Raw genomic sequence first — 23002 nt, 5'->3', positions numbered from 1 at the left:
GCGCTGCTGCTCTGACCTGTGTGTGTGTGTTTTATTCTGATAGTGATAAAAACAGACAATATGGAATCACACACACACATTTACACACCAACAAATGACACACCCTCTGACCTGTGTGTTCACCTATCTTTATGAGGACCTGAGTGTGTTTGTGTATGTGAGGGTCCTCACAAAAGCAGAAGTTCAGATGTGTGTGTCAGTAATTGTGAGCATCTGCTGTCCTTTATTGAAGCAGCCCTGGAACAACCTGCAGCCTGCAGAGCTTATCACACACACACATCTGCACACACACACGCACACACACACACACACACACACACGTTTGGACAGATATGAGTCACCTGTCTTCCTCCTCTTCATCATCCAGCCACCTGCTGGTTCCACTGACATATTTTCTGGCTTTTACTTCCTCACAGGAAGTTGATTACTGGGGGCGTTTCCCTTGTCACAGGAAGTAGCAGCCCGTTAGCAGTGATGCTGCTCTGCAGTAGCAGTTTGTGCCCACAAGGTTACAGAGCGTGCAGTGTGGGGTTGAAGGTTGTCGGTCACTCAGTTGTCTACTTCAATACAACCCCACCCCAACCCCACCCTGACCCAATACACTTCAAACGGACTTGTTGACATGGTGATTCCTGCTGACGCTGCGGGACAGTTTCTGTGATGGAAACACCGGACCAGCCCTCCAGGATTTAGGGGTGTCTCTGCCCAGGTTGTCTACCTGTGGATCCGTCACTGCGTCAGGATACGGATCCTAACTTGCTGCCATCTAGGTCGACACACTGGGGCAGTGACTGTCGGCCATGACAGCTGCTGCTCCAGCAAGGCTGGACACTAAGGGAGGATGAGGCCAGAGACGTCCTCTTTGTTCCTGCTTGTGATTGGTTCTCTGGTGTCTCCTGTGTGTGTGTGTGTTAGATTTGTCTTTGATTTGAGTCTTGCTGTTTTGATGTCATCACCTGTCTGCGTGTTAATCAGCTTTAATCACCTGTAAACACTCACACATCCGCCGTCTGAGAGACACAGGTTCAGCTGTAATGAGACCACATGAAGTGAAACACACACACACACAGACACACACAGACACACTACCTGTCTCCAGGTGTGTTTTAATCTTTTTGTGGTCTCTGCGGTGTCACATATCAAACATCCCACCTCACCTGAGGCCGCAGGGCGTCCAGGAAGGAAGTGAGGGCGGTGCAGCCTCTGGCTTCAAACACAACTCCCAAACTTCTGAGGCTGAGGTGGACGGATCAGAGAGGAGGGGAGGGTATAAAACAACACAGCAGCTCGGAGCAGAGACGAGGACACGAGCTGCAGTCTGAGAGAGGACTCCTCCTTAGCAGACCGATCGGTGACCAATCAGCAGAGCATGTGGGTGTGGCGCAGCGTCCTGAGTGTGTCTCTGGTCTGTGGTCTGGCTTTGGACTCAAACACCATCCGGTCATCCAAAGAGGTGCTGCGGAGCTCTGAGCGGCCGGTGAGTGTGTCTACTTCACCTGAACAGATCACATCATTGTTTACCTGGCAGCACTGCTGTGTGATGGGCTGACTGAGGGGCAGGCGTTCTTCATAGAGGAGGCCCTCTCTCAGGTAACAAACATCTGCAAGGACTGTCCAGGAAACACAGACAGACAGTCCGTCCCAGCAGCAGGGTTGTTTGTATGTCAGGAACATTGAACTTCAGAGATTTGCACCATAAAAACATGGAAATGCAGGACACACACTGGGAGACGTTCTCCACTTTAATGTCCGGCACCTGCAGCCAGACGGGGTGGGGGTTGAGAGGGTCCATAACTATTGCTCTGTCATTGAGTTCTGAAATGTTGGGTGTAGGGGAATGGATCAAAGATGGCCGACACTGTAGGGAAAACGGTACTGAGCATGTGCAGACGATGCAGAGGAATGTGGCTGGTTTCCCTCTGACCGGAACACTCTGATCTCCAACAGGATCGTTTCCATGACGACCAGACAGGGAACTCCAACTCTCGTCGCCGGGTGACATGTGCTGCACCTGACTGCCCTCCGCTGGTCAGCCATTGGCTCATTTCTCCTTTCACTGGTATCAGAGCTGCAGTGATCGATAGCGCCAGCTGTGGCCTATCAGTGAGCTGCAGTCAGATCCATGCTGCTGCATCTGATCAGTGACTTATCAGCGGTTTGTGCTTTGTATCATTTATCGATCAATCAGGAGGGGGGGTGCAGGAACCACGCTCAGAGGAGACCGCCCCACTTTGACAGAGCGCCGCCCCAAGAGCGAGAGGCCAACAGCTTCAACAGGACTAAAGGTGAGTGAATGTCAACTACCACTCCCAGAATGCACTGCGGTGTGATGGTGATGTCACACACAGGCTCAGGTGTGATGTCACTCCCTGCTGTGACCTGAAAGGAATGCAGCACTAGCTTGTTCTAACTAGCCATTAGCCTGATCAGCTGATTTGGTGTCAGAGCCTGTGATGTCATCAGACAGTGGGTCTCTTAAAGGGGCAGAGACATAATGTGGGCACACCGGTCTGTTTCAGCTCCTGAGATGTCCAGCTGCGTGCGGTCAGGCGACTGTGCGACGGGCCTGTGCTGCGTGCGCTACCTGACCAGTAAGCGGTGTCAGAGGATCCCGGGGGAGGGCGGGGCCTGTCTGCTTCGAGGCCCCTCCAAGATGAGAAGGAACTTGGGACGCTGCGACTGCGAGGCGGGCCTGACCTGCACAGCTGTGAGCCGGACCGAGCTCGGCAAAACCCGGAGCCAGGGGGTGTGTCTGAGGAAAACACGGCAGTCTGGGAAGAAGAGGAGGACGGCGGAGAGGAGCTGCTGATCCACGTTGAAGGGTCCCGACTCATCTATAACATCCTTTCAATCATTCGGTGTGAAACAGAACATGAACCAGTATTTTTCAAAATAAAACATTTCAAATTAAGTTTGCATTTATTTTTTTAATTTGCATTATTTATTGACATGAAGTCAAACTTGAATGTTTCTGGTTATTAAACGCCCTTTCAAGCTCACAGAATTCAGAATGAGCAGGACCTCATTCTGAAGAGGTCTGGGTCCAGCATCAGTGAGGAACATCACAGCAGACGTTTCAGTTCAAGGCATCTTTTATTTCATTTTTTTTTTCACTTAACAAAAACCGTCGGGGCTTTGTGGAAAAATGTTAACGCAAAAGAAACTTTAAAGGCAAAGTCACAAATGCAGCAACAGAATAAAAAAGGGGCTGAAACTCCATCAATAGGAATGTTCAACAGTAGATGGGCGGAGCCTATAGGGAGGGGCATGGTTACAGGGCAAGCAGGAGGGGCTACGTGCTGGAGCTCAGAGCTGCCCACAGTCGGCAATGGCCAGCTTGGCACTGGTTTTGCCACCTTGGCTGCCACGGCTCTCCATGACTCTCACCACGTCCATCCCCTCCACCACACTGCCAAACACCACATGCTTCCCATCCAGCCTGCAGGGAGAAGCACAGCCGTCAGCCTCATGTGTCAACGTATCGCACAGCTACACTGATCAAACGTGAGTTTGTGCATACCAAGTCGTCTTTTCTGTGCAGATGAAGAACTGGGAGCCGTTGGTGTTCGGTCCGGCGTTGGCCATGGACAAGATGCCTGGGCCAGTGTGCTTTAGTGTGAAGTTCTCATCAGCAAACTTGTTGCCGTAGATGGACTTTCCCCCGGTTCCATTGTGGTTGGTGAAGTCACCACCCTGCAAGTGCAGAAACACAAACGTTCGTAATGCAGCTGCAGAATGAACCATCCGTCCCTGATCAATGTGTCTGATCCGCTCACCTGACACATAAACTGGGGGATGACGCGGTGGAAGGTGGAGCCCTTGTAGCCAAAGCCCTTCTCACCAGTGCAGAGGGCGCGGAAGTTCTCAGCAGTCTTGGGGACGACGTCGGCACGGAGCTACAAACACAGACAGCAAGTCACATCCAGCTGAAAGCTCACCGCAGGCCTGCAGGCCACATGTCAAGCATGGTCTCCCCAGTGCAGTATTCCTGCTGCACTGAGCCACACAGACACACACACACACACTGTGTACAGACTGACTTAAGCTGCTAACATCATAATTCCCGTTGGCCTGCAGTGGACTCAAGCCCTCTGAACAAAGGCGCCTTATTATCTCATTGCAGAGTTACGTAACGTCACGCTGCGGGTCTGCTGCAGAGGCCGCCATTTCCTACATCCGCATTTCAGCACGCAGACACGGCCCCGCCCCGCCCCTCCCCCCGGCACGGCGCCAGCAGCGTGGATCGCTCCGGAAATGCTGCGCGCTAGCTTCAGAGGCTAACATGCTAAACGGCGCCTGCAACACAAAACGTTTGTGTGACTTCGAATATGAACACAAACATCCGGACTACATCACAGGCCGCCTCACGCGGGCTGCGACGGCCCCGTTGATGGCGGCTTCCGGGTCCGCAGTGGGACCTCGCGCCGCTACAACAAAAGAACATGCGCGCGCCCCTCACGCTCCGTTAGCATTAGCTGCGCTGTTAGCCCGCGGGGATTTCTCCCCGGTCAGTAGAACACACGGGCCGCGGGCCTGCTCTGAAGCTCCGCCCGCCTGGAGCTCTGCCCGCGGTGTAAACGGGGAGAACTGCGCCAAGGTTCACCTGAAACAGGGTCACCGGGCAAACGAGCCGCAGAGCGCCGGCCGGAGGCCGCAGACACGTGCACAGAACCTCGCAAGACAGACTGGGAGCCCCACCGACCCCCGCCTTACCCCGGCTACCCAGAAACGAACGGCCCGCGGCCCCGCACACCCTGCCCTCTTTACCTCCATCACGACCCGGCCGATGTTTTTGCCGTCGGCGGTGACGTCGAAGAAGACTCTGGGTTTGCTCATTTCTGCGGTCTGGAGAACTTTCCGGCGACGGGACACGCTGGGCCACAGGGAACCGAAAAAGATGGACGATTGTGGATTAATTTTATATAAGACACCGGTGGGCGGCGGGAAGCCCCAGCCAACCAACCAGTGAAGGGGCGCTGTTTGACGTGCAGCTGACACAGCCAATCAGCAGACAGGACACTTGCCCCTGCCTCTGAATGGACAGGCGCATTTTACGTGTATTTGATTTCCGCCTCGGTCTAAACCGTTTGGGCGGGCGGGGCAGCGTTCATACTTAGCCTCTGTACGACCCCGCCCCCCCGGCTGTCCCGGTCCAAAATGTAAACTCCCTCGTGCTAGAGCAGCTCGCGCCACAGATCAGTGGCAGCTCTTCCATCCAATACGCACAGCGCACGCAGAGCGTGAACGCCAAGCCCGGCGCCGCGAGCGCGCTCCCGCCGACTGAGTTAAAAAAAAAAGAGTGCACGGGAGCGCGCTCAGGGCGCGGTCCGTCATGCTCTCTGCAGGAAACGTTCACAAGGATCAGATCTGTCGAGCGACAAGCCCGAAACCATCGGTACATCCAGCTCACGGTGAAACAGCTGATTTATAATCCACTGGAAACAGTCACTGGATCATTTTAAACATTGTGTGAAACTTAACATGCTCACTTCCTGATTGGATGAAGAATGAAGCTGCAGCTTAACATCTGAACACCTCCTGTCCCGCAGGGGGCGCTATGCTGCTCAAAGACGCTGGTTTCCATCGTGTTTTCTGCAGATAAAGTTCCACTTTTCGTTTTTTTACTTCTTCTCAGATCAATAAAAAAATAACATCTCGTTCTATAACTATCAGTGACGTCACCACGAGCCATTTCCCAGCATCCTCTGCTCTGATTGCACTCATCATCCAGCAGCAGCAGCAGAGCCCCTATAGAGACATATATGTGAGGACTCCAGCTGCCATGGAGGGAGGACCTCCTGTCCCCCATGGAGGGAGGAGCTCCTGTCCCCATGGAGGGAGGAGCTCCTGTCCCCCATGGAGGGAGGACCTCCTGTCCCCATGGAGGGAGGAGCTCCTGTCCCCATCAGTCCTGATCTGAACTGACCAATCAGCAGCCGTTAGCAGCATGCTAGTGTTTGATGGGCTAACTCAGCTTCAGCTCAGAGAGACCAGAGGACATCAGGCTGTTTGTGTGTGTGTGTGTCTGTGTGTGTGTGTGTGTCACTCCTCTGTCTCCTCTTCTTCGCTGTTGTCGCTCAGGGGAAACTCACAGCCCCCCTTGTTTGTGTTGTAGTTTTTCATGGTCATCACACACTCCTGGTCAATGATGGCCTGTACAACACACAGACACAGACACACACACACACAGACACACACACAGCATGGTTAATAAAGCTGCTGTGTGTCTTTAATCTGTGTGTAATTGACAGTTTATTCACAGAAAGGTTTCCTCTGCAGCTTTGAAGGCGGCGCCCTCTGATGTGTAAACAGTCTAATCATAGTGTAATGACTGCACACACACACACACACACACACACACACACACACACACACACACACACACACACCATCCATCCTGCTGATGTGTTGAGACCTGCTGTCTCAGTGTGTGTCTGACTTCAACCTCCTGGCATCTGAAACCAGCACATTTAGCTGATCTTTGGATTTCCCAGAGACTGAATGGTTCCTGAATGCATCATGTCTGAAATATTTCCCTGCACAGATCGTGGGGACGTAGAACTAGATAAAAGTGCCTCAACCAGGAAGCCATCGTCAAACAATTCAGAGACTTGCTGATCCGCAGGCTTTCTACTGATGTGAATGGTTGCCATGGTTACAGCAGCTGATCAGTCACGCTGTCAGATCAATATTTACCATATTCTCCTCGCGGACAGCTGGGTTACGTAACAGAAAGCAGAAGGGCGCATACAAGATGTTGATGACCCCGATGAACACCATGAGACAGGGAAAGCCCACAGCCTGGACCAGCACGCCCCCTGTGGATGGCCCTGGAACAACAGGAAGACTCATCACTTCCTGTGTCTGTCGGTATGTGTGTGTCTGTGCGTCGGCGTGTTACCAATGGCAAAGCCCATGCAAAGAGCCACGTCAGCGATGGCGTAGACGCTGCCATACACCGAGGCGTGGCGGATGTCAACCAGGTATCCCATGATGGCCATCATGGAGGAGTCGACCATACCTGAGGCAGGCCAGAGCCGGTTAGAATGACGCTACACAGGTCACATGATGGGACGTTAGGAACAGGAAGTAACATGTCACCTATCGCAAAGCCCAGCCCTCCGTTTGGTCCAATCAGACCGTAGATACTGGTGGCAAAAGGAACCTGAAATACACACAGTGATCCATTCAGCTTTCATTTAACAGCACGTGTTACAGTGTAGGTGCTGAGCAAGCACTTCAAAGAGAGAGGAGGAGCAGCACCCGGCCCACAAGGGGGACCCTCCTGATGCTGGTCCATAAAGGAGGAGGAGAAGAGGAAGAGAGGAGGAGGAAGAGGGAGACAGGACAGAGAGGATGAAGGAGAGAGAGAGAGGAGAAGAAGAGGGAGACAGGACAGAGAGGATGAAGGAGAGAGAGAGGAGAAGAAGAGGGAGACAGGACAGAGAGGATGAAGGAGAGAGAGAGAGAGGAGAAGAAGAGGGAGACAGGATAGAGAGGATGAAGGACAGAGAGAGAGGAGAAGAAGAGGGAGACAGGACAGAGAGGATGAAGGACAGAGAGGATGAAGGACAGAGAGGATGAAGGACAGAGAGGAGCCAGCTGAAGGTGAGCTACACAGCAGGACTTACACACAGCAGACTGATGCCCACGATGAACATCCCCAACATGGAGCAGAGCCACCTGCAGACAAACAGCTGATTTATTAACACTTTCCTGATCAAATGTGGTTGATTCTTCATCTTATCTACAGCACGTGACACAGACACACACACACACTGACCGTCCCATTTTATTTGCCAGAATTCCAAACAGGTTTGTTCCTATTAGGTAGGACACGCTGGCAGGGAGGAAGGCCATACCTGCAACACAACATGCTTGTGTTAAACACACACACACAAACAAACACAGCATGTTGGACCGTACCAAGCTGCCATTTTGGGGAGCACATCGTCTGCATCATCCAGATGGGCAGGGTCGGCTCCAAGATGGCCACGCCCATGTTAGCAAAGCACAGCGAGCCTGCAGAGACAGAGGACGCATTTATGTTAACATGCACCTGAACATGCACCTGAACATGCACCTGAAGATACACCTGAACATGCACCTGAAGATACACCTGAACATGCACCTGAACATGCACCTGAAGATGCACCTGAACATGCACCTGAACATTCATCAGAGCGCACAGGCCTCTTACCTGCACTGACGAAAATGTATGGATCCTTTAATAGGGTGAATAAAGGGGTCCCCTCCACACTCTGAAACACAGACCAACAGAGCTGAGCCGAGCTCAGTGTGTGTGTGTGAGTGTGTGTGTGTGTCTCACTTAGGACTCCCAAAGCCAGGCCTCCCAGTGCAACACCCATTGCAATGCCTCTCTCTTCATCATCTGTGTACACACTGGCCAACATTCCCAAACCTACACAAGGATTGTAAAGTGCAGTAAACGACGTGAAATGTATAGTGCTGTAAAATAGTGTAAAGTGATGTAAAATAGTGTAAAGTGCTGTAAATGGTGTAAAGTGGTGTAAATGGTGTAAAGTGGTGTAAAAACGTGTTTGACCTGCCACAGAGGAGAAGGAGGAGCCGATTCCCTGCAGAGAGCGAGCAAAGAACAGCAGAGCATATGTCCCTGAAAATGCAAACACTGACACACACACACAGAATCAGGGTTGTATAGAGATGACAGACTGCTGTGACGTTTGTGCGTGAACACTCTTACTGATAGTCGACACATCTGTTGAAGCACATCAGTGAGCCCCCACACACACAGATCCAGGTCCAGTCCAGGTTCACTGTCTGAACCCCCAAACCACCACAAGCCTGGTAAAACTCTGAACTTGTTGAAATATCTGAGCTGCAAATATTTCATCAAACCTCTTTATTCCACGAAGCCATGGTGGACTCAGTTTCAAATGACCAACACTAAGAGAGTCTCTGCCTGACCCACAGGTCCGACTCTGCTGCAGGAGTGAAAAACTACAAATAAAAGTCCAATATGCAGCGACAGCATGTGTAGCTTTGCTTCACCCCGCCCCTCTGTCAGAAATGACATTTTGCTTCTTTTGTTTGATGCCATAGAGAAAACTGCAGAACCTCGACAATACAGACCAAATACGACCAATAAACACACACATACCTAATCAATACTCATCTATGATCACCTCATTAGTCAACAACAGAAAAAAGAAAGGAGTCGAAAGACACTGAAGTCATAAAACATTAGCATGTTGATCTGAGTCAAATACATATAATACCTATATAATACATATAATACTTATATAATACTTATATAATACATATATAGTACATAATACATATGTGGGATAGAAGGTTAGACAAAATGCAACCAACCTGCAGCACTGCTGTGTGATGGGCTGACTGAGGGGCAGGCGTTCTTCATAGAGGAGGCCCTCTCTCAGGTAACAAACATCTGCAAGGACTGTCCAGGAAACACAGACAGACAGTCCGTCCCAGCAGCAGGGTTGTTTGTATGTCAGGAACATTGAACTTCAGAGATTTGCACCATAAAAACATGGAAATGCAGGACACACACTGGGAGACGTTCTCCACTTTAATGTCCGGCACCTGCAGCCAGACGGGGTGGGGGTTGAGAGGGTCCATAACTATTGCTCTGTCATTGAGTTCTGAAATGTTGGGTGTAGGGGAATGGATCAAAGATGGCCGACACTGTAGGGAAAACGGTACTGAGCATGTGCAGACGATGCAGAGGAATGTGGCTGGTTTCCCTCTGACCGGAACACTCTGATCTCCAACAGGATCGTTTCCATGACGACCAGACAGGGAACTCCAACTCTCGTCGCCGGGTGACATGTGCTGCACCTGACTGCCCTCCGCTGGTCAGCCATTGGCTCATTTCTCCTTTCACTGGTATCAGAGCTGCAGTGATCGATAGCGCCAGCTGTGGCCTATCAGTGAGCTGCAGTCAGATCCATGCTGCTGCATCTGATCAGTGACTTATCAGCGGTTTGTGCTTTGTATCATTTATCGATCAATCAGGAGGGGGGGTGCAGGAACCACGCTCAGAGGAGACCGCCCCACTTTGACAGAGCGCCGGCCCAAGAGCGAGAGGCCAACAGCTTCAACAGGACTAAAGGTGAGTGAATGTCAACTACCACTCCCAGAATGCACTGCGGTGTGATGGTGATGTCACACACAGGCTCAGGTGTGATGTCACTCCCTGCTGTGACCTGAAAGGAATGCAGCACTAGCTTGTTCTAACTAGCCATTAGCCTGATCAGCTGATTTGGTGTCAGAGCCTGTGATGTCATCAGACAGTGGGTCTCTTAAAGGGGCAGAGACATAATGTGGGCACACCGGTCTGTTTCAGCTCCTGAGATGTCCAGCTGCGTGCGGTCAGGCGACTGTGCGACGGGCCTGTGCTGCGTGCGCTACCTGACCAGTAAGCGGTGTCAGAGGATCCCGGGGGAGGGCGGGGCCTGTCTGCTTCGAGGCCCCTCCAAGATGAGAAGGAACTTGGGACGCTGCGACTGCGAGGCGGGCCTGACCTGCACAGCTGTGAGCCGGACCGAGCTCGGCAAAACCCGGAGCCAGGGGGTGTGTCTGAGGAAAACACGGCAGTCTGGGAAGAAGAGGAGGACGGCGGAGAGGAGCTGCTGATCCACGTTGAAGGGTCCCGACTCATCTATAACATCCTTTCAATCATTCGGTGTGAAACAGAACATGAACCAGTATTTTTCAAAATAAAACATTTCAAATTAAGTTTGCATTTATTTTTTTTAATTTGCATTATTTATTGACATGAAGTCAAACTTGAATGTTTCTGGTTATTAAACGCCCTTTCAAGCTCACAGAATTCAGAATGAGCAGGACCTCATTCTGAAGAGGTCTGGGTCCAGCATCAGTGAGGAACATCACAGCAGACGTTTCAGTTCAAGGCATCTTTTATTTCATTTTTTTTTTCACTTAACAAAAACCGTCGGGGCTTTGTGGAAAAATGTTAACGCAAAAGAAACTTTAAAGGCAAAGTCACAAATGCAGCAACAGAATAAAAAAGGGGCTGAAACTCCATCAATAGGAATGTTCAACAGTAGATGGGCGGAGCCTAAAGGGAGGGGCATGGTTACAGGGCAAGCAGGAGGGGCTACGTGCTGGAGCTCAGAGCTGCCCACAGTCGGCAATGGCCAGCTTGGCACTGGTTTTGCCACTTTGGCTGCCACGGCGCTCCATGTCTCTCACCACGTCCATCCCCTTCACCACACTGCCAAACACCACATGCTTCCCATCCAGCCTGCAGGGAGAAGCACAGCCGTCAGCCTCATGTGTCAACGTATCGCACAGCTACACTGATCAAACGTGAGTTTGTGCATACAAAGTCGACTTTTCTGTGCAGATGAAGAACTGGGAGCCGTTGGTGTTCGGTCCGGCGTTGGCCATGGACAAGATGCCTGGGCCAGTGTGCTTTAGTGTGAAGTTCTCATCAGCAAACTTGTTGCCGTAGATGGACTTTCCCCCGGTTCCATTGTGGTTGGTGAAGTCACCACCCTGCAAGTGCAGAAACACAAACGTTCGTAATGCAGCTGCAGAATGAACCATCCGTCCCTGATCAATGTGTCTGATCCGCTCACCTGACACATAAACCCGGGGAGGACGCGGTGGAAGGTGGAGCCCTTGTAGCCAAAGCCCTTCTCACCAGTGCAGAGGGCGCGGAAGTTCTCAGCAGTCTTGGGGACGACGTCGGCACGGAGCTACAAACACAGACAGCAAGTCACATCCAGCTGAAAGCTCACCGCAGGCCTGCAGGCCACATGTCAAGCATGGTCTCCTGTAGTTCTGCAGCATTTGGTTTACACAACCCTGTCAGAGCGAGTGTGCGTCAGTGCAGCAGGAATACTGCACTGAGCCTCAGTGACCCCTCAGGGTACAGACTGATTCAAGCTGCTAACGTCATAATTCCCGTTGGCCTGCAGTGGACTCAAGCCTGCTGAACAAAGGCGCCTTATTATCTCATTGCAGAGTTACGTAACGTCACGCCATTTAAGGATGGTGCTTCGAACAGTGTACGAGTCATGTGATTGGTTCGGGTTGTGAATCGCTTGGTGGGATCCGGTGTGTTCAGGGATGACTATATATCAATATATAGTAATAGATCAATCAGTTAGTGAAATATATTAGCTACATTGATACTTTTAACAGTTGCTGCAAAGCAATCGAACTCTTGAGATTCTTTAAATATGAGTTAAATATGTTACTTAGATGCAAACGATTCACATTTATTATTTATTATTTATATCTAAGAATTTCATAGCATTAAACTCAGTTAATCGCAATTTGTCATTGTGTACATGTTAGTAGAAGAAAAGTTATTGATCACGTTTCTCTTGCATGTGTGTGTGTGGAGGACCTCTTGCTGATTCGCGTATCATAAGTTTCGAACCCGGACCCTCTCGCACCCAAACCGACAATGATTCCCCTACACCACCATCCAGCTTCGTTCTCTGCCGCAAATGCTTTAATTGTGTTAAACATTTTAATCGGATTAATCATGATGTTTGATTAGCCCTAATTATTATGTATCCAAATGTAACTTTGTGCAGTGAAACTGAAAGTTTAATGTATTTTATTGTGTCAGCCATGTAGTCGAAAGAGACTGCACGGCAATTGAAATCCCAAACAACCCATGAACCAATAACACACACCGCAATGCATTGGGACCGCACGCCGCTACAACAAAAGAACATGCACGCGCCCCTCGCGCTCCGTTAGCATTAGCTGCGCTGTTAGCCCGCGGGGATTTCTCCCCGTTCAGTAGAACACACGGGCCGCGGGTGTGTCGGATCAACTGGTGCCCGAATTAACTGGTGACCATGTTGGTGCGATACAGATGTAACATGGGCATGTCTCTGCAGGACCCGTTTCTGTTCAAACCAGGAAGTAAACATCGGGAGTTCTTCTTTCATAAAATTCCCGACAAGTGGGAGGAGTTAAGATGGCGGAATGAGCAGCAGCGTTTTTTGCAGGCTCCGGTATTAAAGTGTTTTGAAACTGTCCTAGACATTTATCTTTAAGACAAAAAACAACAACTGCGCAAAAAACTACACGAACGACTCCTGAGTCCCACGGAACTACTTTTTCTTGTCCTTCCTTTTGTTAAGGGTTAGGGTTAGGGTCGACAACGAGAACGAGAGTGCTCAAAAGTTAATAGACCACGACTACAACCTGACGGCCCTGCGAGAGGCATGTGACGAAGAAGAACTTGAAGAGCTAGAGGCGATGGAAGAAGAAACCCGAAAAATGATGCATGACCACACACCACTGCCAAGTCCAAACCCCCAAAAAATAAAACCAAGGAAAACAAGACGAGAGAAACCACCCGGGTGAGATTACAAATGAAACCATCCTAAATGCAATTTAAACTTTGATAAAAAGATTTGATGAACAAGATGAAAGATTGAGACTCTTTGAAAGTCGAATAGAAGCCAACTCACAAGCAGTGAGAGCAAACAAGGAAGAAATCAACAAAGTGAAGGAAGAACTGATGCTGGTTAACAAAGCAAATGAGCTACTGAAACAGACTTGTTTGGAGCAAGCGAGGTATGGGCGAAGATGGAATCTCAGATTGATGGGCCTTCCTGAAAAAGACAGAGAGGAGACAAGAGAGACTGTGATCGGCATCCTTACCAAAATAATCCCGACGTCAGTGGAGAAACTCGGTGAGTCAGTAGACACAGTGCACCGCCTGGGAGAGAAGAACGACGCAGCTACTAACATGATGCCCAGACCTGTAATCATCCAGTTTGCCATGCGAACCCTTCGTGATGAAGTATGGAGGAAATCAAAAGAGGCAAGAGTGTGCAGAGAGATGAACATTCGGCTCAAGGAAGATTTCTCAAAGGAAGATCGTGAGGCTCGTGCTAAGTTGTGGCCCAAGGTGCAAGAAGCCAGAAGAAATGGAAGGAAGGCCTCCCTAAGAGAAGGATATGCACTCAGAGTTAACCCTTAACTCCTGATTAGTAAGCAAATACTCAGGCACCTTATGTTTATATAGAGTGAAAGATAAGTTTACGGTTACAGAGTAACTCTTGGGTTTTTTGTTTAATTTTATACGCTTAGTATGAAACCAGTTTTTTTTTTAAATGATCTGATTTAACTGTTAAAAGAGGCTGAAGGATTCATTATTTCAAGTTGTTGTTTTTATAATTGGATATGATGTCCTTAAGGACAACATGTTCATTCCTGCATAGGAAAACGTAGTGAAGCTAATTCAGAACAATCATAATTTCTTTTATGTCATTGAATGTTAGGGGTTTGAAAAACAATACAAGCGTAAAGCCATTTTTTGTTTTGTAAGGATCAAAAATCACAATGTGTTTTTTTACAGGAGACTCGTTCGGTTATGTCAGATGAAAATTTTTGGAAAACTCAATGGGGGGATAATGCCTTATTTGCACACGGAACATCAAAATCAGCAGGAGTCATGATATTATTCAATAGATTTCCAGGTAACATTGATCAAAAAAAAGATCCTGAAGGTCACTGGTTAATGGTGGTAGTGGAGACAAACGACAAACGTTCCATTTTAATATGCATTTATGGCTTCAACAACCAAACACTTCATGTCAATTTTTATGCAAAATTAACCCAACTCATAAATGATTGGAAAACAACATATAATTCAGATAAAGTCATATTGGGAGGAGACCATAATATAGCCCCAGATTCATGGCTAGACCGACTGCCTCACAGGAATTCTCAACCTGTATATAGCGACACAAGAATGTCCTTATGTACAACAACACATATGGTCGATTATTGGAGAACTTTGAACCCAACATCAATACAAGATATATATGGTATATATCTGCAGGAGATGGTCAATGTTCAAGATTAGATTACTGGCTGATTTCACATGAGTTGTGTAATGATATGATATGATACAAGGCTCTTCATGGACCTGCTCCATTGTATCTGCAGGACCTGATTGTACCATATGTTCCTAATAGGACACTCAGATCTCTGAGGTCAGGCTTACTAGTAGTTCCTAGGATTCATAGAAGCAGAATGGGAGGACGAGCTTTCAGCTATCAGGCACCGCTATTATGGAACCAGTTACCAATCTGGGTCCGAGAGGCAGACACTGCCTCCACCTTTAAGACTAGACTTAAAACTTTTCTGTTTAGTAAGGCGTACAGTTAGCCTTAGACCTAGTGTGTAGCACAGCTATGCTGCTCTAGGCCTACGTTGTCGGGGGGCACAAACATGATCCACTGAGCAGTTTCCCTCTCACCCTCTAACCTCTCCTTTTCTCTCCTTAGTCTGGATCATACTGGTAATATCGTCTCATAATCTGTGTTCACTGTCTTCCTGTAGTTTTGTGCCTCGCTCTCGCTCTCTCTCTCTCTCTCTCTCGCTCTCTCTCTCTCTCTCTCTCCCTCTCTCTCAGGTCTCAGACCTGCATCCTGACCCTCAGTCCGGCCCCTGATCTCTCCTGTGCTCATGGACTTCATCAGCCCCTGCTGCTCATCTTTGCTTTGATTACTATCAAATGACTATTCCTACTTATGGACTGACGATATATAGATATCATTAGAATATAATCACTGTTTCATCTGCTGCATGTTTGCTCCTCTCTCTCTCTCTCCTTCTCTCTCTCTCTCCTTCATCCTCTCTCTCTCTCTCTCTCTCTCCTTCATCCTCCTCCTCTCTCCTTCATCCTCTCTCTCTCTCCTTCATCCTCTCTCTCTCTCTCTCTCTCCTTCATCCTCCTCTCTCTCTCTCCTCTCTCTCTCTCTCTCTCTCTCTCCTCCTCTCTCTCTCCTCTCTCTCTCTCGCTCTCTCCTTCATCCTCTCTTCTCTCTCTCTCTCTCCTTCATCCTCTCTCTCTCTCTCTCTCTCTCCTTCATCCTCTCTCTCTCTCCTCTCTCCCCTTCATCCTCTCTCTCTCTCCCCTTCATCCTCTCTCTCTCCTCTCTCTCTCTCTCCTTCATCCTCTCTCTCCCTCTCTCTCTCTCTCTCCCCTCTCTCTCTCTCTCTCTCCTTCATCCTCTCTCTCTCTCTCTCTCCTTCATCCTCTCTCTCTCTCTCTCTCTCTCTCCTTCATTCTCTCGCTCTCTCTCTCTCCTTCATCCTCTCTCTCCCTCATCCTCTCTCCCTCTCTCTCTCTCTCTCTCCCTCATCCTCTCTGACTAGCAGCAGGACTGGTTCCCCCTTAAGTTGACGGGTCCTGCTCAAGGTTTCTTCCTCTTAAAGGGAGTATTTTCTTGCCACAGTGCTCTTAGGGGGGTTCCTGTGAAGCGCTTTGAGACAATGTCTGATTGTAATATGCGCTATATAAATAAAACTGAATTGAATTGAATATCTCAGATTGTAAAATATCAGCCTCTCCACTCACAGACCGCTGCATGATCAGTCTAAACTTATTAACATCCAAACAACAACTGAGATCTCCAAATATTTGGAAGTTTAATAATGACTTTAATAAGGTACAGTCTCTTATCTTGGAGATTAATAAGTCAGACATGAATGATATAAGTAAATGGGAATGGTTTAAGTTTAATAGCAGACACAGGTAAAAAACTATCACGTATAAGGAAACAAAAACAAAAGGACCTAATTGACACAATAAATTCATTAACACAATTATCCTTGGAACACATGACTGAATTAAAGTCACTGCAATCCCATATAGATGATATATACAACAAAGGCGAAGGGAGCCCATGTTCGGTCAAGAGCTAGATGGATCGAGAAGAATGAAAAAAGTTCAAATTATTTCTTTGGACTTGAGAAACAAAGACAATCTAAGAAAAACATTAAGAAACTTTCGATAAATGATACTATAATTGAAGAACAGAAATTAATTCAAGATGAAATATGTCTTTTATTGTAACTTGTATAAATCCAAATTTAATCAATCTGATTGTGATTTTTTGTTTGACAAAATCGATAAAGACATAAAAAACTGGATGCAGAAGATAAACGTAAACTTGAAGAAGATTTAAGTTTAATAGAAATTGGAAATGCATTAAAACAAACGAAAAACGGCAGATCACCAGGGATAGATGGGCTAACATCTGAACTCCTAAAACATTTTTGGGAGGATATCAAAATATTATTATACAATGCTTTTTTGGAATGTATTAAGACAGGAAGTCTATCCCCTACTATGAAAACAGGTTTAATAACCTTGCTACCAAAACCACAAAAAGATTTATTGATGCTAGACAACTGGAGACCAATAACCTTACTATGCAATGATTATAAACTTCTTGCTTTAGTTTATGCAAATCGCCTAAAGCATGTCATTGGAAAACTTATTCAAGAATATCAATCAGCCTTTATAAAAGGAAGGTACATTCACAACCATATCCGACTGATTCTGGACATGATCGACTATCAATCATTCACTCAACCAGAGAGTCTTGTGTTATTTATAGATTTTTTCAAAGCATTCGACACAGTGGAGCATGATTTTATGTTTACGGTACTCAGAAAACTCGGGTTTGGAGAAGGATTCTGTAAGATCATAAACATGTTTTATAAGGATATTTACAGCTACATCTCCCTCAACCCTGGAATGACACCGAAAATCAAGATTCTGCGTGGTATTAGACAAGGTTGTCCTATTTCACCCAAACTGTTTATTTTATGCACTCAAATGCATATTTAATAGTAAATCACCCTCAAATGAAAGGAATCACCATTTTCGATTATGAATATCGAATAAGTCAATTTGCAGATGACACAGTAATCTTTCTAAAAGATAAATCCTTCATGGACAAAGCCATAGATATAATATCAGTCTTCTCCAAAGCTTCAGGTCTATACATAAACTTGAAAAAATGTCAAATACTACCTCTTCATCCATGTGCTGAGACAAATATAGGCTCCCTCCCTGTCAAAACTAAAGTAAAATATTTGGGTTTAATAATGTCCAAAGATAAAAATATGAGAGAACAATTGAACATTGAGGGGAAAATAGACAATATGAAAAAATCTCTCAACCATTGGCTCATGAGAGAGAATCTTATTAACTAAAGCAGAAGGTTTATCAAAATTAGTATATCCTTGTCAATCTCTCTATGCCCCCCCCCCCCCCCCCCAAATGATTAAAAAGGTAAATTCAATCATCTTTAATTTCATATGGAAAAATAAGACACACTACCTTAAAAAATCAATCATGGTTAAAGACTATAAATATGGTGGGTTAAAAGCTGCCGACTTTGAATCCATGACAGGTGTATTAAAGCTTATTTGACACAACCAGACTCTATATGGTTCCACATACCAAAACATCTTTTCCAAAATGTTGGAGGTCTAGAATTCTTGTTAAGATGTGGCTACGAAATAACTAAATTACTGATAAAACTTTCTGACTTCCATAAACAAATACTTCTCTACTGGAAATTGATGTTCACTCACAACTTCACACCACACAGCGCCACCTTGTGGAATAACAGAACCATATGAATTAACAGGAAGACTTTATTTAAACAAGAGTGGTATGATAAAAAGGTTCTGTATGTTGTTGACTTGATGGATCTGTTGCCATTTAATTCATTTACTGAAAAATTCAACTTAAAATGCTCTTATAGAGAATTTAATAAAATCAGTGGAGCCATTCCACTTCCCTTAAAACACATGATAAAAATATCCTCACAAGTTCAGATGTGTCTGTTAATCTGCCTGATTTATATGGAAGGTCTGTCAAAGGAAACATCTAAGATGGTAAACATTATCATAATCATCATATAGACAAGAATAAGTGGAACAACAGCAAGCCTACCATCAACGGCTTTAAAAACCAAATTAAAAACTATTTAACATCCCTAAAAACACTAATAGAGGAAAACCAGTCAATGAATGACTTATATGAAACAATGTCTGAGTCGCTTGTCTTCTAATTTTACATTCCCTTATCCTTGTACACGCTTAAGCTTATTGAAACGTCAGCCCCTGTAACTGCTGTAATGTCTGTTTGATTTCTTTTTCTTCTTCTTTAGTTTTGTTATAGACTGTTGAATGTTATCATTTGTACTGTTTTGAATGCAAACACATTCTGTATGCCTCAAACGAGTTCTTGTCTTTCAATGTCATGTTGAAACATGTTTGAATAAAGCAGAAAAACATTCCCGACAAGAAGAACTCCCGATGTTTACTTCCTGGTTTGAACAGAAACGGGTTCTGCAGGCACGCCCGCGTTAGATCCGTATCGCGCCAGCACGGGCACCAGTAGATCCGGGCACCAGTAGATCCGGGCCTGCTCTGAAACTGCCCGCGGTGTAAACGGGGAGAAATGCGCCAAGGTTCACCTGACACAGGGTCACCGGACAAACGAACCGCAGACACGTGCACAGCACCTCGCAAGACAGACTGGGAGCCCCACCGACCCCCGCCTTACCCCGGATACCCAGAAACGAACGGCCCGCGGCCCCGCACACCCTGCCCTCTTTACCTCCATCACGACCCGGCCGATGTTTTTGCCGTCGACGGTGACGTCGAAGAAGACTCTGGGGTTGCTCATTTCTGCGGTCTGGAGAGCTTTCCGGCGACGGGACACGCTGGCTCGGTCTAAACCGTTTGGGCGGGGCAGCGTTCATACTTATCCTCTTGTACGGCCCCGCCCCCCCGGCTGTCCCGGTCCAAAATGTAAACTCCCTCGTGCTAGAGCAGCTCGCGCCACAGATCAGTGGCAGCTCTTCCATCCAATACGCGCCAAGCCCGGCGCAGAGCGTGCGCGCCAAGCCCGGCGCAGAGCCGCCGCAACACTGTAGGCAAACCAGGACCCCGAGCATGAGAGGGGCCCCGAGCATGAGAGGGGCCCTAAGACGGTCGGTCAGTCAGTCCCACCATTCATCGACAGCTGTTTTGGCCCATTGACACATTCAGACCCCCCCTCGCCCCCACGGGGCCCTGAGACAGCTGCTGGAAGCAGAGAGGAGCGGCTGTTCAGATAAAGGAGGAAGGACACACTCTGCAGGATGCAGGGACAGGAGCAGAGGACAAAACGGGAGATTTTATTTATTTATTTATTGTCACATATGTCATATGGCTTTTTTAAATGTTCTTCATCAGGTGCTTAAACTCCTGTCTGTGTCTCCTCAGGAAGATGCCACAGCCTCCACAGATGAAGGTATAATCTGGATTATTTACAGTGTTAATTATCAGGCTGATCATTATGGTCTTATACCACACAGGTCATGTGGAGCCCTGTGAGGACACTCCAGAGGACGTCCCAGCAGCAGTCCAACACCTGAGAGCCTCCACTCCTTCCTCTGCTCCTCCAGCACCTGACCTGGTAACAGAGGAAGGTCCAAGGTGTCCAGGTCTCACTGATGGTCCTGCACTGTGGACAAACTTAATAACAATACTAGTCATCATATCTTGTGTTGTCAGTGGTGGAGGAAGTACTGATGTTTAGTACTCAAGTAAAAGTACAATTACCCAGCCAAATATATACTCAAGTAAAAGTAGATGTGCTCCATCAATGATCCTACTTAACCAAAGTCTTAAGTACTGACTTTTAATTTCTAAGAGTTTAAATCGAGGCAGCTGAACTCAAGGATTGTTTTTTTAACTACATAAAAAATACATGAAAAATTACCTAAGTACAGTAACAAAGTACAACTACTTAGTTACTTTCCACCACTGTGGACAGTCTTCAGAGGACATATTTCTATGATGTATTTTGATTGTGTTGTACAGGTTTCCTTAAGATACTATTTTCATATGTGTGTTCCACATTATTTAAATAAAAGGTTTCTTATATAATCATCACTGTACATGTCTTTGTGTTTGGGGCGGCAGTTCTATAGAACCTAGTAGCCCGTAGGGCCCCAGTGTGTCCTTCTTGCCTAGGGCCCCTACAGTGTCAAGCAACGGCTCTGGCCCGGAGCCGCGAGCGCGCTCCCGCCGACTGAGTCAAAAAAAGAGTGCACGGGAGCGCGCTCAGGGCGCGGTCCGTCATGCTCTCTGCAGGAAACGTTCACAAGGATCAGATCTGTCGAGCGACAAGCCCGAAACCATCGGTACATCCAGCTCACGGTGAAACAGCTGATTTATAATCCACTGGAAACAGTCACTGGATCATTTTAAACATTGTGTGAAACTTAACATGCTCACTTCCTGATTGGATGAAGAATCAAGCTGCAGCTTAACATCTGAACACCTCCTGTCCCGCAGGGGGCGCTATGCTGCTCAAAGACGTTGGTTTCCATCGTGTTTTCTGCAGATAAAGTTCCACTTTTAGTTTTTTTACTTCTTCTCAGATCAATAAAAAAATAACATCTCGTTCTATAACTATCAGTGACGTCACCACGAGCCATTTCCCAGCATCCTCTGCTCTGATTGCACTCATCATCCAGCAGCAGCAGCAGAGCCCCTATAGAGACATATATGTGAGGACTCCAGCTGCCATGGAGGGAGGACCTCCTGTCCCCATGGAGGGAGGACGTCCTGTCCCCATGGAGGGAGGACGTCCTGTCCCCATGGAGGGAGGAGCTCCTGTCCCCATGGAGGGAGGACCTCTGATGACATCACTGCTGCTCATCAGACTGTCTGCAGAGCGCCCCCTACAGGAGCTGTGGACAGGGTCAGGAACAGGAAGCGGACACTTTGGTGTGTCTTTGACCTTTGATGACCTTTGCTGGTGTGCAGCAGGCACGATTAAAGCAGCACACACTGTGTGTCTTTGCAGAGTGTTTATTAAATTACAAAGATTATCATTATAATTCATGTCATACAGTCATCATGAAGTTTATTCTGGAGACCACAACTGTCTTTACAACACACAGACTGACGATGAGGAAGATGAAGGTGAAGCTACGCCAAGCGCTGTGCAGCCCGATCATGAAACCTGCTGGTTGCCTCAGGCATGACGCTGCTGAGTCACATGGTCAGACGGTACCGGTCACCTGACCTCTGAACATCCTGCTTCGTTTAATGTACAAAAGCACCACGACAAACAACGGGAAGCCCCTCCTCCAGCGCCGTGGCACCGTCCACATGCTGCACAGACTGTGTGTGAGTCTGTCCTCAACTTACTGCTCCTTGAAAACCAACCGGATCCTCTGCTTTTATTTTGGAGGGTTGTCTCAGCAGAGGGCGCCATGTCTTTAAATGTTTAATGTAACAGGCGCACGGAATGAAGGACGAAGCAATACAGACAATAAAAAAGTAGTTCATTGCCACAAATCCACAGTTTCAGAGTTAAAAGTCACGTGCACCGCCTGCTCCATCGCACGCATCGGCCATGTTGGCGGACGTGGGTTCAGTTGTTCTCGAAAAGGGACAGCAAGTCGTCGTTGTTGTTGTTCGGGAGGTCTGGAGGGCCGAGGTATGACAGCAGCTCGTCTGGGTTGGTCAAATCCGGAAGCAGCTGCACAGACAGACACACATCATCAGGCTACACCCCCCTGCCAATCGATAATCAATAGGCAGCTCCACTCACATCCAGAGAAGCTTCTGGAACCTCTGAAGAACCCCCAAGCCCAAAGGAGCCGTCGCCTTGGAGCCGTGGATTCTGGTTGCTACGCTGCATCATCTGGTTGCTGCCTTCCCCCAGATGGGCATTTCCATGGAGACCCTGCGAGTGCTGCTGAGAGAGAGGGGCACCATGGGAGGTGGAGTCCAAACGGGCAGAGACAGACATCTAAAAGCAGGAAGTTGCAACGTTAATGGTTGAATCATTGACTCGTGTACAGGCTGATGTTTCAGACGTGTGTGTACGTACCTGTCCGGTCAGCGGGTGAGGCGGGGGCTTGTCAGGGGTGAGGAGGGCAGAGGAAATCTCAGACTGGTAGGACAGAGGGGGAGGACCAGGAGAAGAGAATTCCCTGCTACCACTGGGTGTCCCAGGACCGCCGAAGTCCGAGAACACTGCAGACGGGCCGGGATAGGACGGAGCTGCCGGAGGAGACGGATCAACAGGCCTGATTGGCTCGTGCCTTATGGCAGCTGGGACGGCACGTAGCATGTCACGTGACCTACCTGGTCCGGGGTAGTCGGGCGTCCTGCTGTT

The 23002-nt window shown here is 47.8% G+C and overlaps 4 protein-coding genes across 8 annotated transcripts in view; all 4 read right to left on the bottom strand.

Annotated features, from left to right (window-relative positions):
- Positions 1 to 3074: 3074 nt before the first annotated feature.
- Positions 3075 to 4925, bottom strand: LOC114441882 (peptidyl-prolyl cis-trans isomerase-like). Its single transcript, XM_028415012.1, has 4 exons — positions 4768 to 4925; positions 3777 to 3896; positions 3521 to 3693; positions 3075 to 3439 (listed from the first exon to the last, which is right to left on the bottom strand). The coding sequence occupies exons 1-4, from the start codon at positions 4834 to 4836 to the stop codon at positions 3307 to 3309; spliced, it is 495 nt and encodes a 164-aa protein (XP_028270813.1). The 5' UTR covers positions 4837 to 4925; the 3' UTR covers positions 3075 to 3306.
- A 1090-nt stretch (positions 4926 to 6015) lies between these two features.
- LOC114441233 (chromaffin granule amine transporter-like) lies at positions 6016 to 9627 on the bottom strand. The gene is made up of 11 exons (XM_028414038.1): positions 9558 to 9627; positions 8726 to 8740; positions 8567 to 8650; positions 8201 to 8422; positions 7927 to 8022; positions 7784 to 7862; positions 7632 to 7683; positions 7102 to 7165; positions 6902 to 7021; positions 6697 to 6830; positions 6016 to 6153 (listed from the first exon to the last, which is right to left on the bottom strand). The coding sequence occupies exons 1-11, from the start codon at positions 9625 to 9627 to the stop codon at positions 6043 to 6045; spliced, it is 1047 nt and encodes a 348-aa protein (XP_028269839.1). The 3' UTR covers positions 6016 to 6042.
- A 1283-nt stretch (positions 9628 to 10910) lies between these two features.
- Positions 10911 to 19589, bottom strand: LOC114441883 (peptidyl-prolyl cis-trans isomerase-like). Its single transcript, XM_028415013.1, has 4 exons — positions 19439 to 19589; positions 11613 to 11732; positions 11357 to 11529; positions 10911 to 11275 (listed from the first exon to the last, which is right to left on the bottom strand). Exons 1-4 carry the CDS (start codon positions 19505 to 19507, stop codon positions 11143 to 11145), a joined length of 495 nt encoding a protein of 164 aa, XP_028270814.1. The 5' UTR covers positions 19508 to 19589; the 3' UTR covers positions 10911 to 11142.
- A 2079-nt stretch (positions 19590 to 21668) lies between these two features.
- Positions 21669 to 23002, bottom strand: part of LOC114441407 (zinc finger MIZ domain-containing protein 2-like) — a 13017-nt gene continuing 11683 nt past the window's right edge. For all 5 annotated transcript variants that reach the window (XM_028414323.1, XM_028414321.1, XM_028414324.1 and 2 more), the window contains 4 exons: positions 22972 to 23002; positions 22715 to 22887; positions 22433 to 22633; positions 21669 to 22360 (listed from right to left, as the gene is read on the bottom strand). The exon at positions 22972 to 23002 is cut by the window's right edge and continues 265 nt beyond it. In XM_028414323.1, coding sequence (XP_028270124.1) covers positions 22253 to 22360; positions 22433 to 22633; positions 22715 to 22887; positions 22972 to 23002 — 513 coding nt within the window. In that variant the 3' untranslated portion in view covers positions 21669 to 22252. The remainder of the gene's footprint in view (positions 22361 to 22432; positions 22634 to 22714; positions 22888 to 22971) is intronic.

Source organism: Parambassis ranga, chromosome 9 (assembly GCF_900634625.1).
Source record: "Parambassis ranga chromosome 9, fParRan2.1, whole genome shotgun sequence".
NCBI lineage: Eukaryota > Metazoa > Chordata > Actinopteri > Ambassidae > Parambassis > Parambassis ranga.
Note: the sequence above shows the minus strand (reverse complement) of the source record. Positions and strands in the feature narration are given on the sequence as shown.

Excerpts from the sequence above, each read along its gene's own strand:
- LOC114441882 (XM_028415012.1), bottom strand. The coding sequence starts at position 4,836 with ATGAGCAAACCCAGAGTCTTCTTCGACGTCACCGCCGACGGCAAAAAC. Across the intron at positions 3,897-4,767 it reads TCGGCCGGGTCGTGATGGAG|CTCCGTGCCGACGTCGTCCC; the intron begins GTAAAGAGGGCA and ends CTGTGTTTGTAG. Across the intron at positions 3,440-3,520 it reads TGCACAGAAAAGACGACTTG|GCTGGATGGGAAGCATGTGG; the intron begins GTATGCACAAAC and ends TTCTCCCTGCAG.
- LOC114441233 (XM_028414038.1), bottom strand. The coding sequence starts at position 9,627 with ATGGACCCTCTCAACCCCCACCCCGTCTGGCTGCAGGTGCCGGACATT. Across the intron at positions 8,023-8,200 it reads ATACATTTTCGTCAGTGCAG|GCTCGCTGTGCTTTGCTAAC; the intron begins GTAAGAGGCCTG and ends CTGTCTCTGCAG. Across the intron at positions 7,166-7,631 it reads TGGGCATCAGTCTGCTGTGT|GTTCCTTTTGCCACCAGTAT; the intron begins GTAAGTCCTGCT and ends TGTGTATTTCAG.
- LOC114441883 (XM_028415013.1), bottom strand. The coding sequence starts at position 19,507 with ATGAGCAACCCCAGAGTCTTCTTCGACGTCACCGTCGACGGCAAAAAC. Across the intron at positions 11,733-19,438 it reads TCGGCCGGGTCGTGATGGAG|CTCCGTGCCGACGTCGTCCC; the intron begins GTAAAGAGGGCA and ends CTGTGTTTGTAG. Across the intron at positions 11,530-11,612 it reads TCCCCGGGTTTATGTGTCAG|GGTGGTGACTTCACCAACCA; the intron begins GTGAGCGGATCA and ends CTGCACTTGCAG.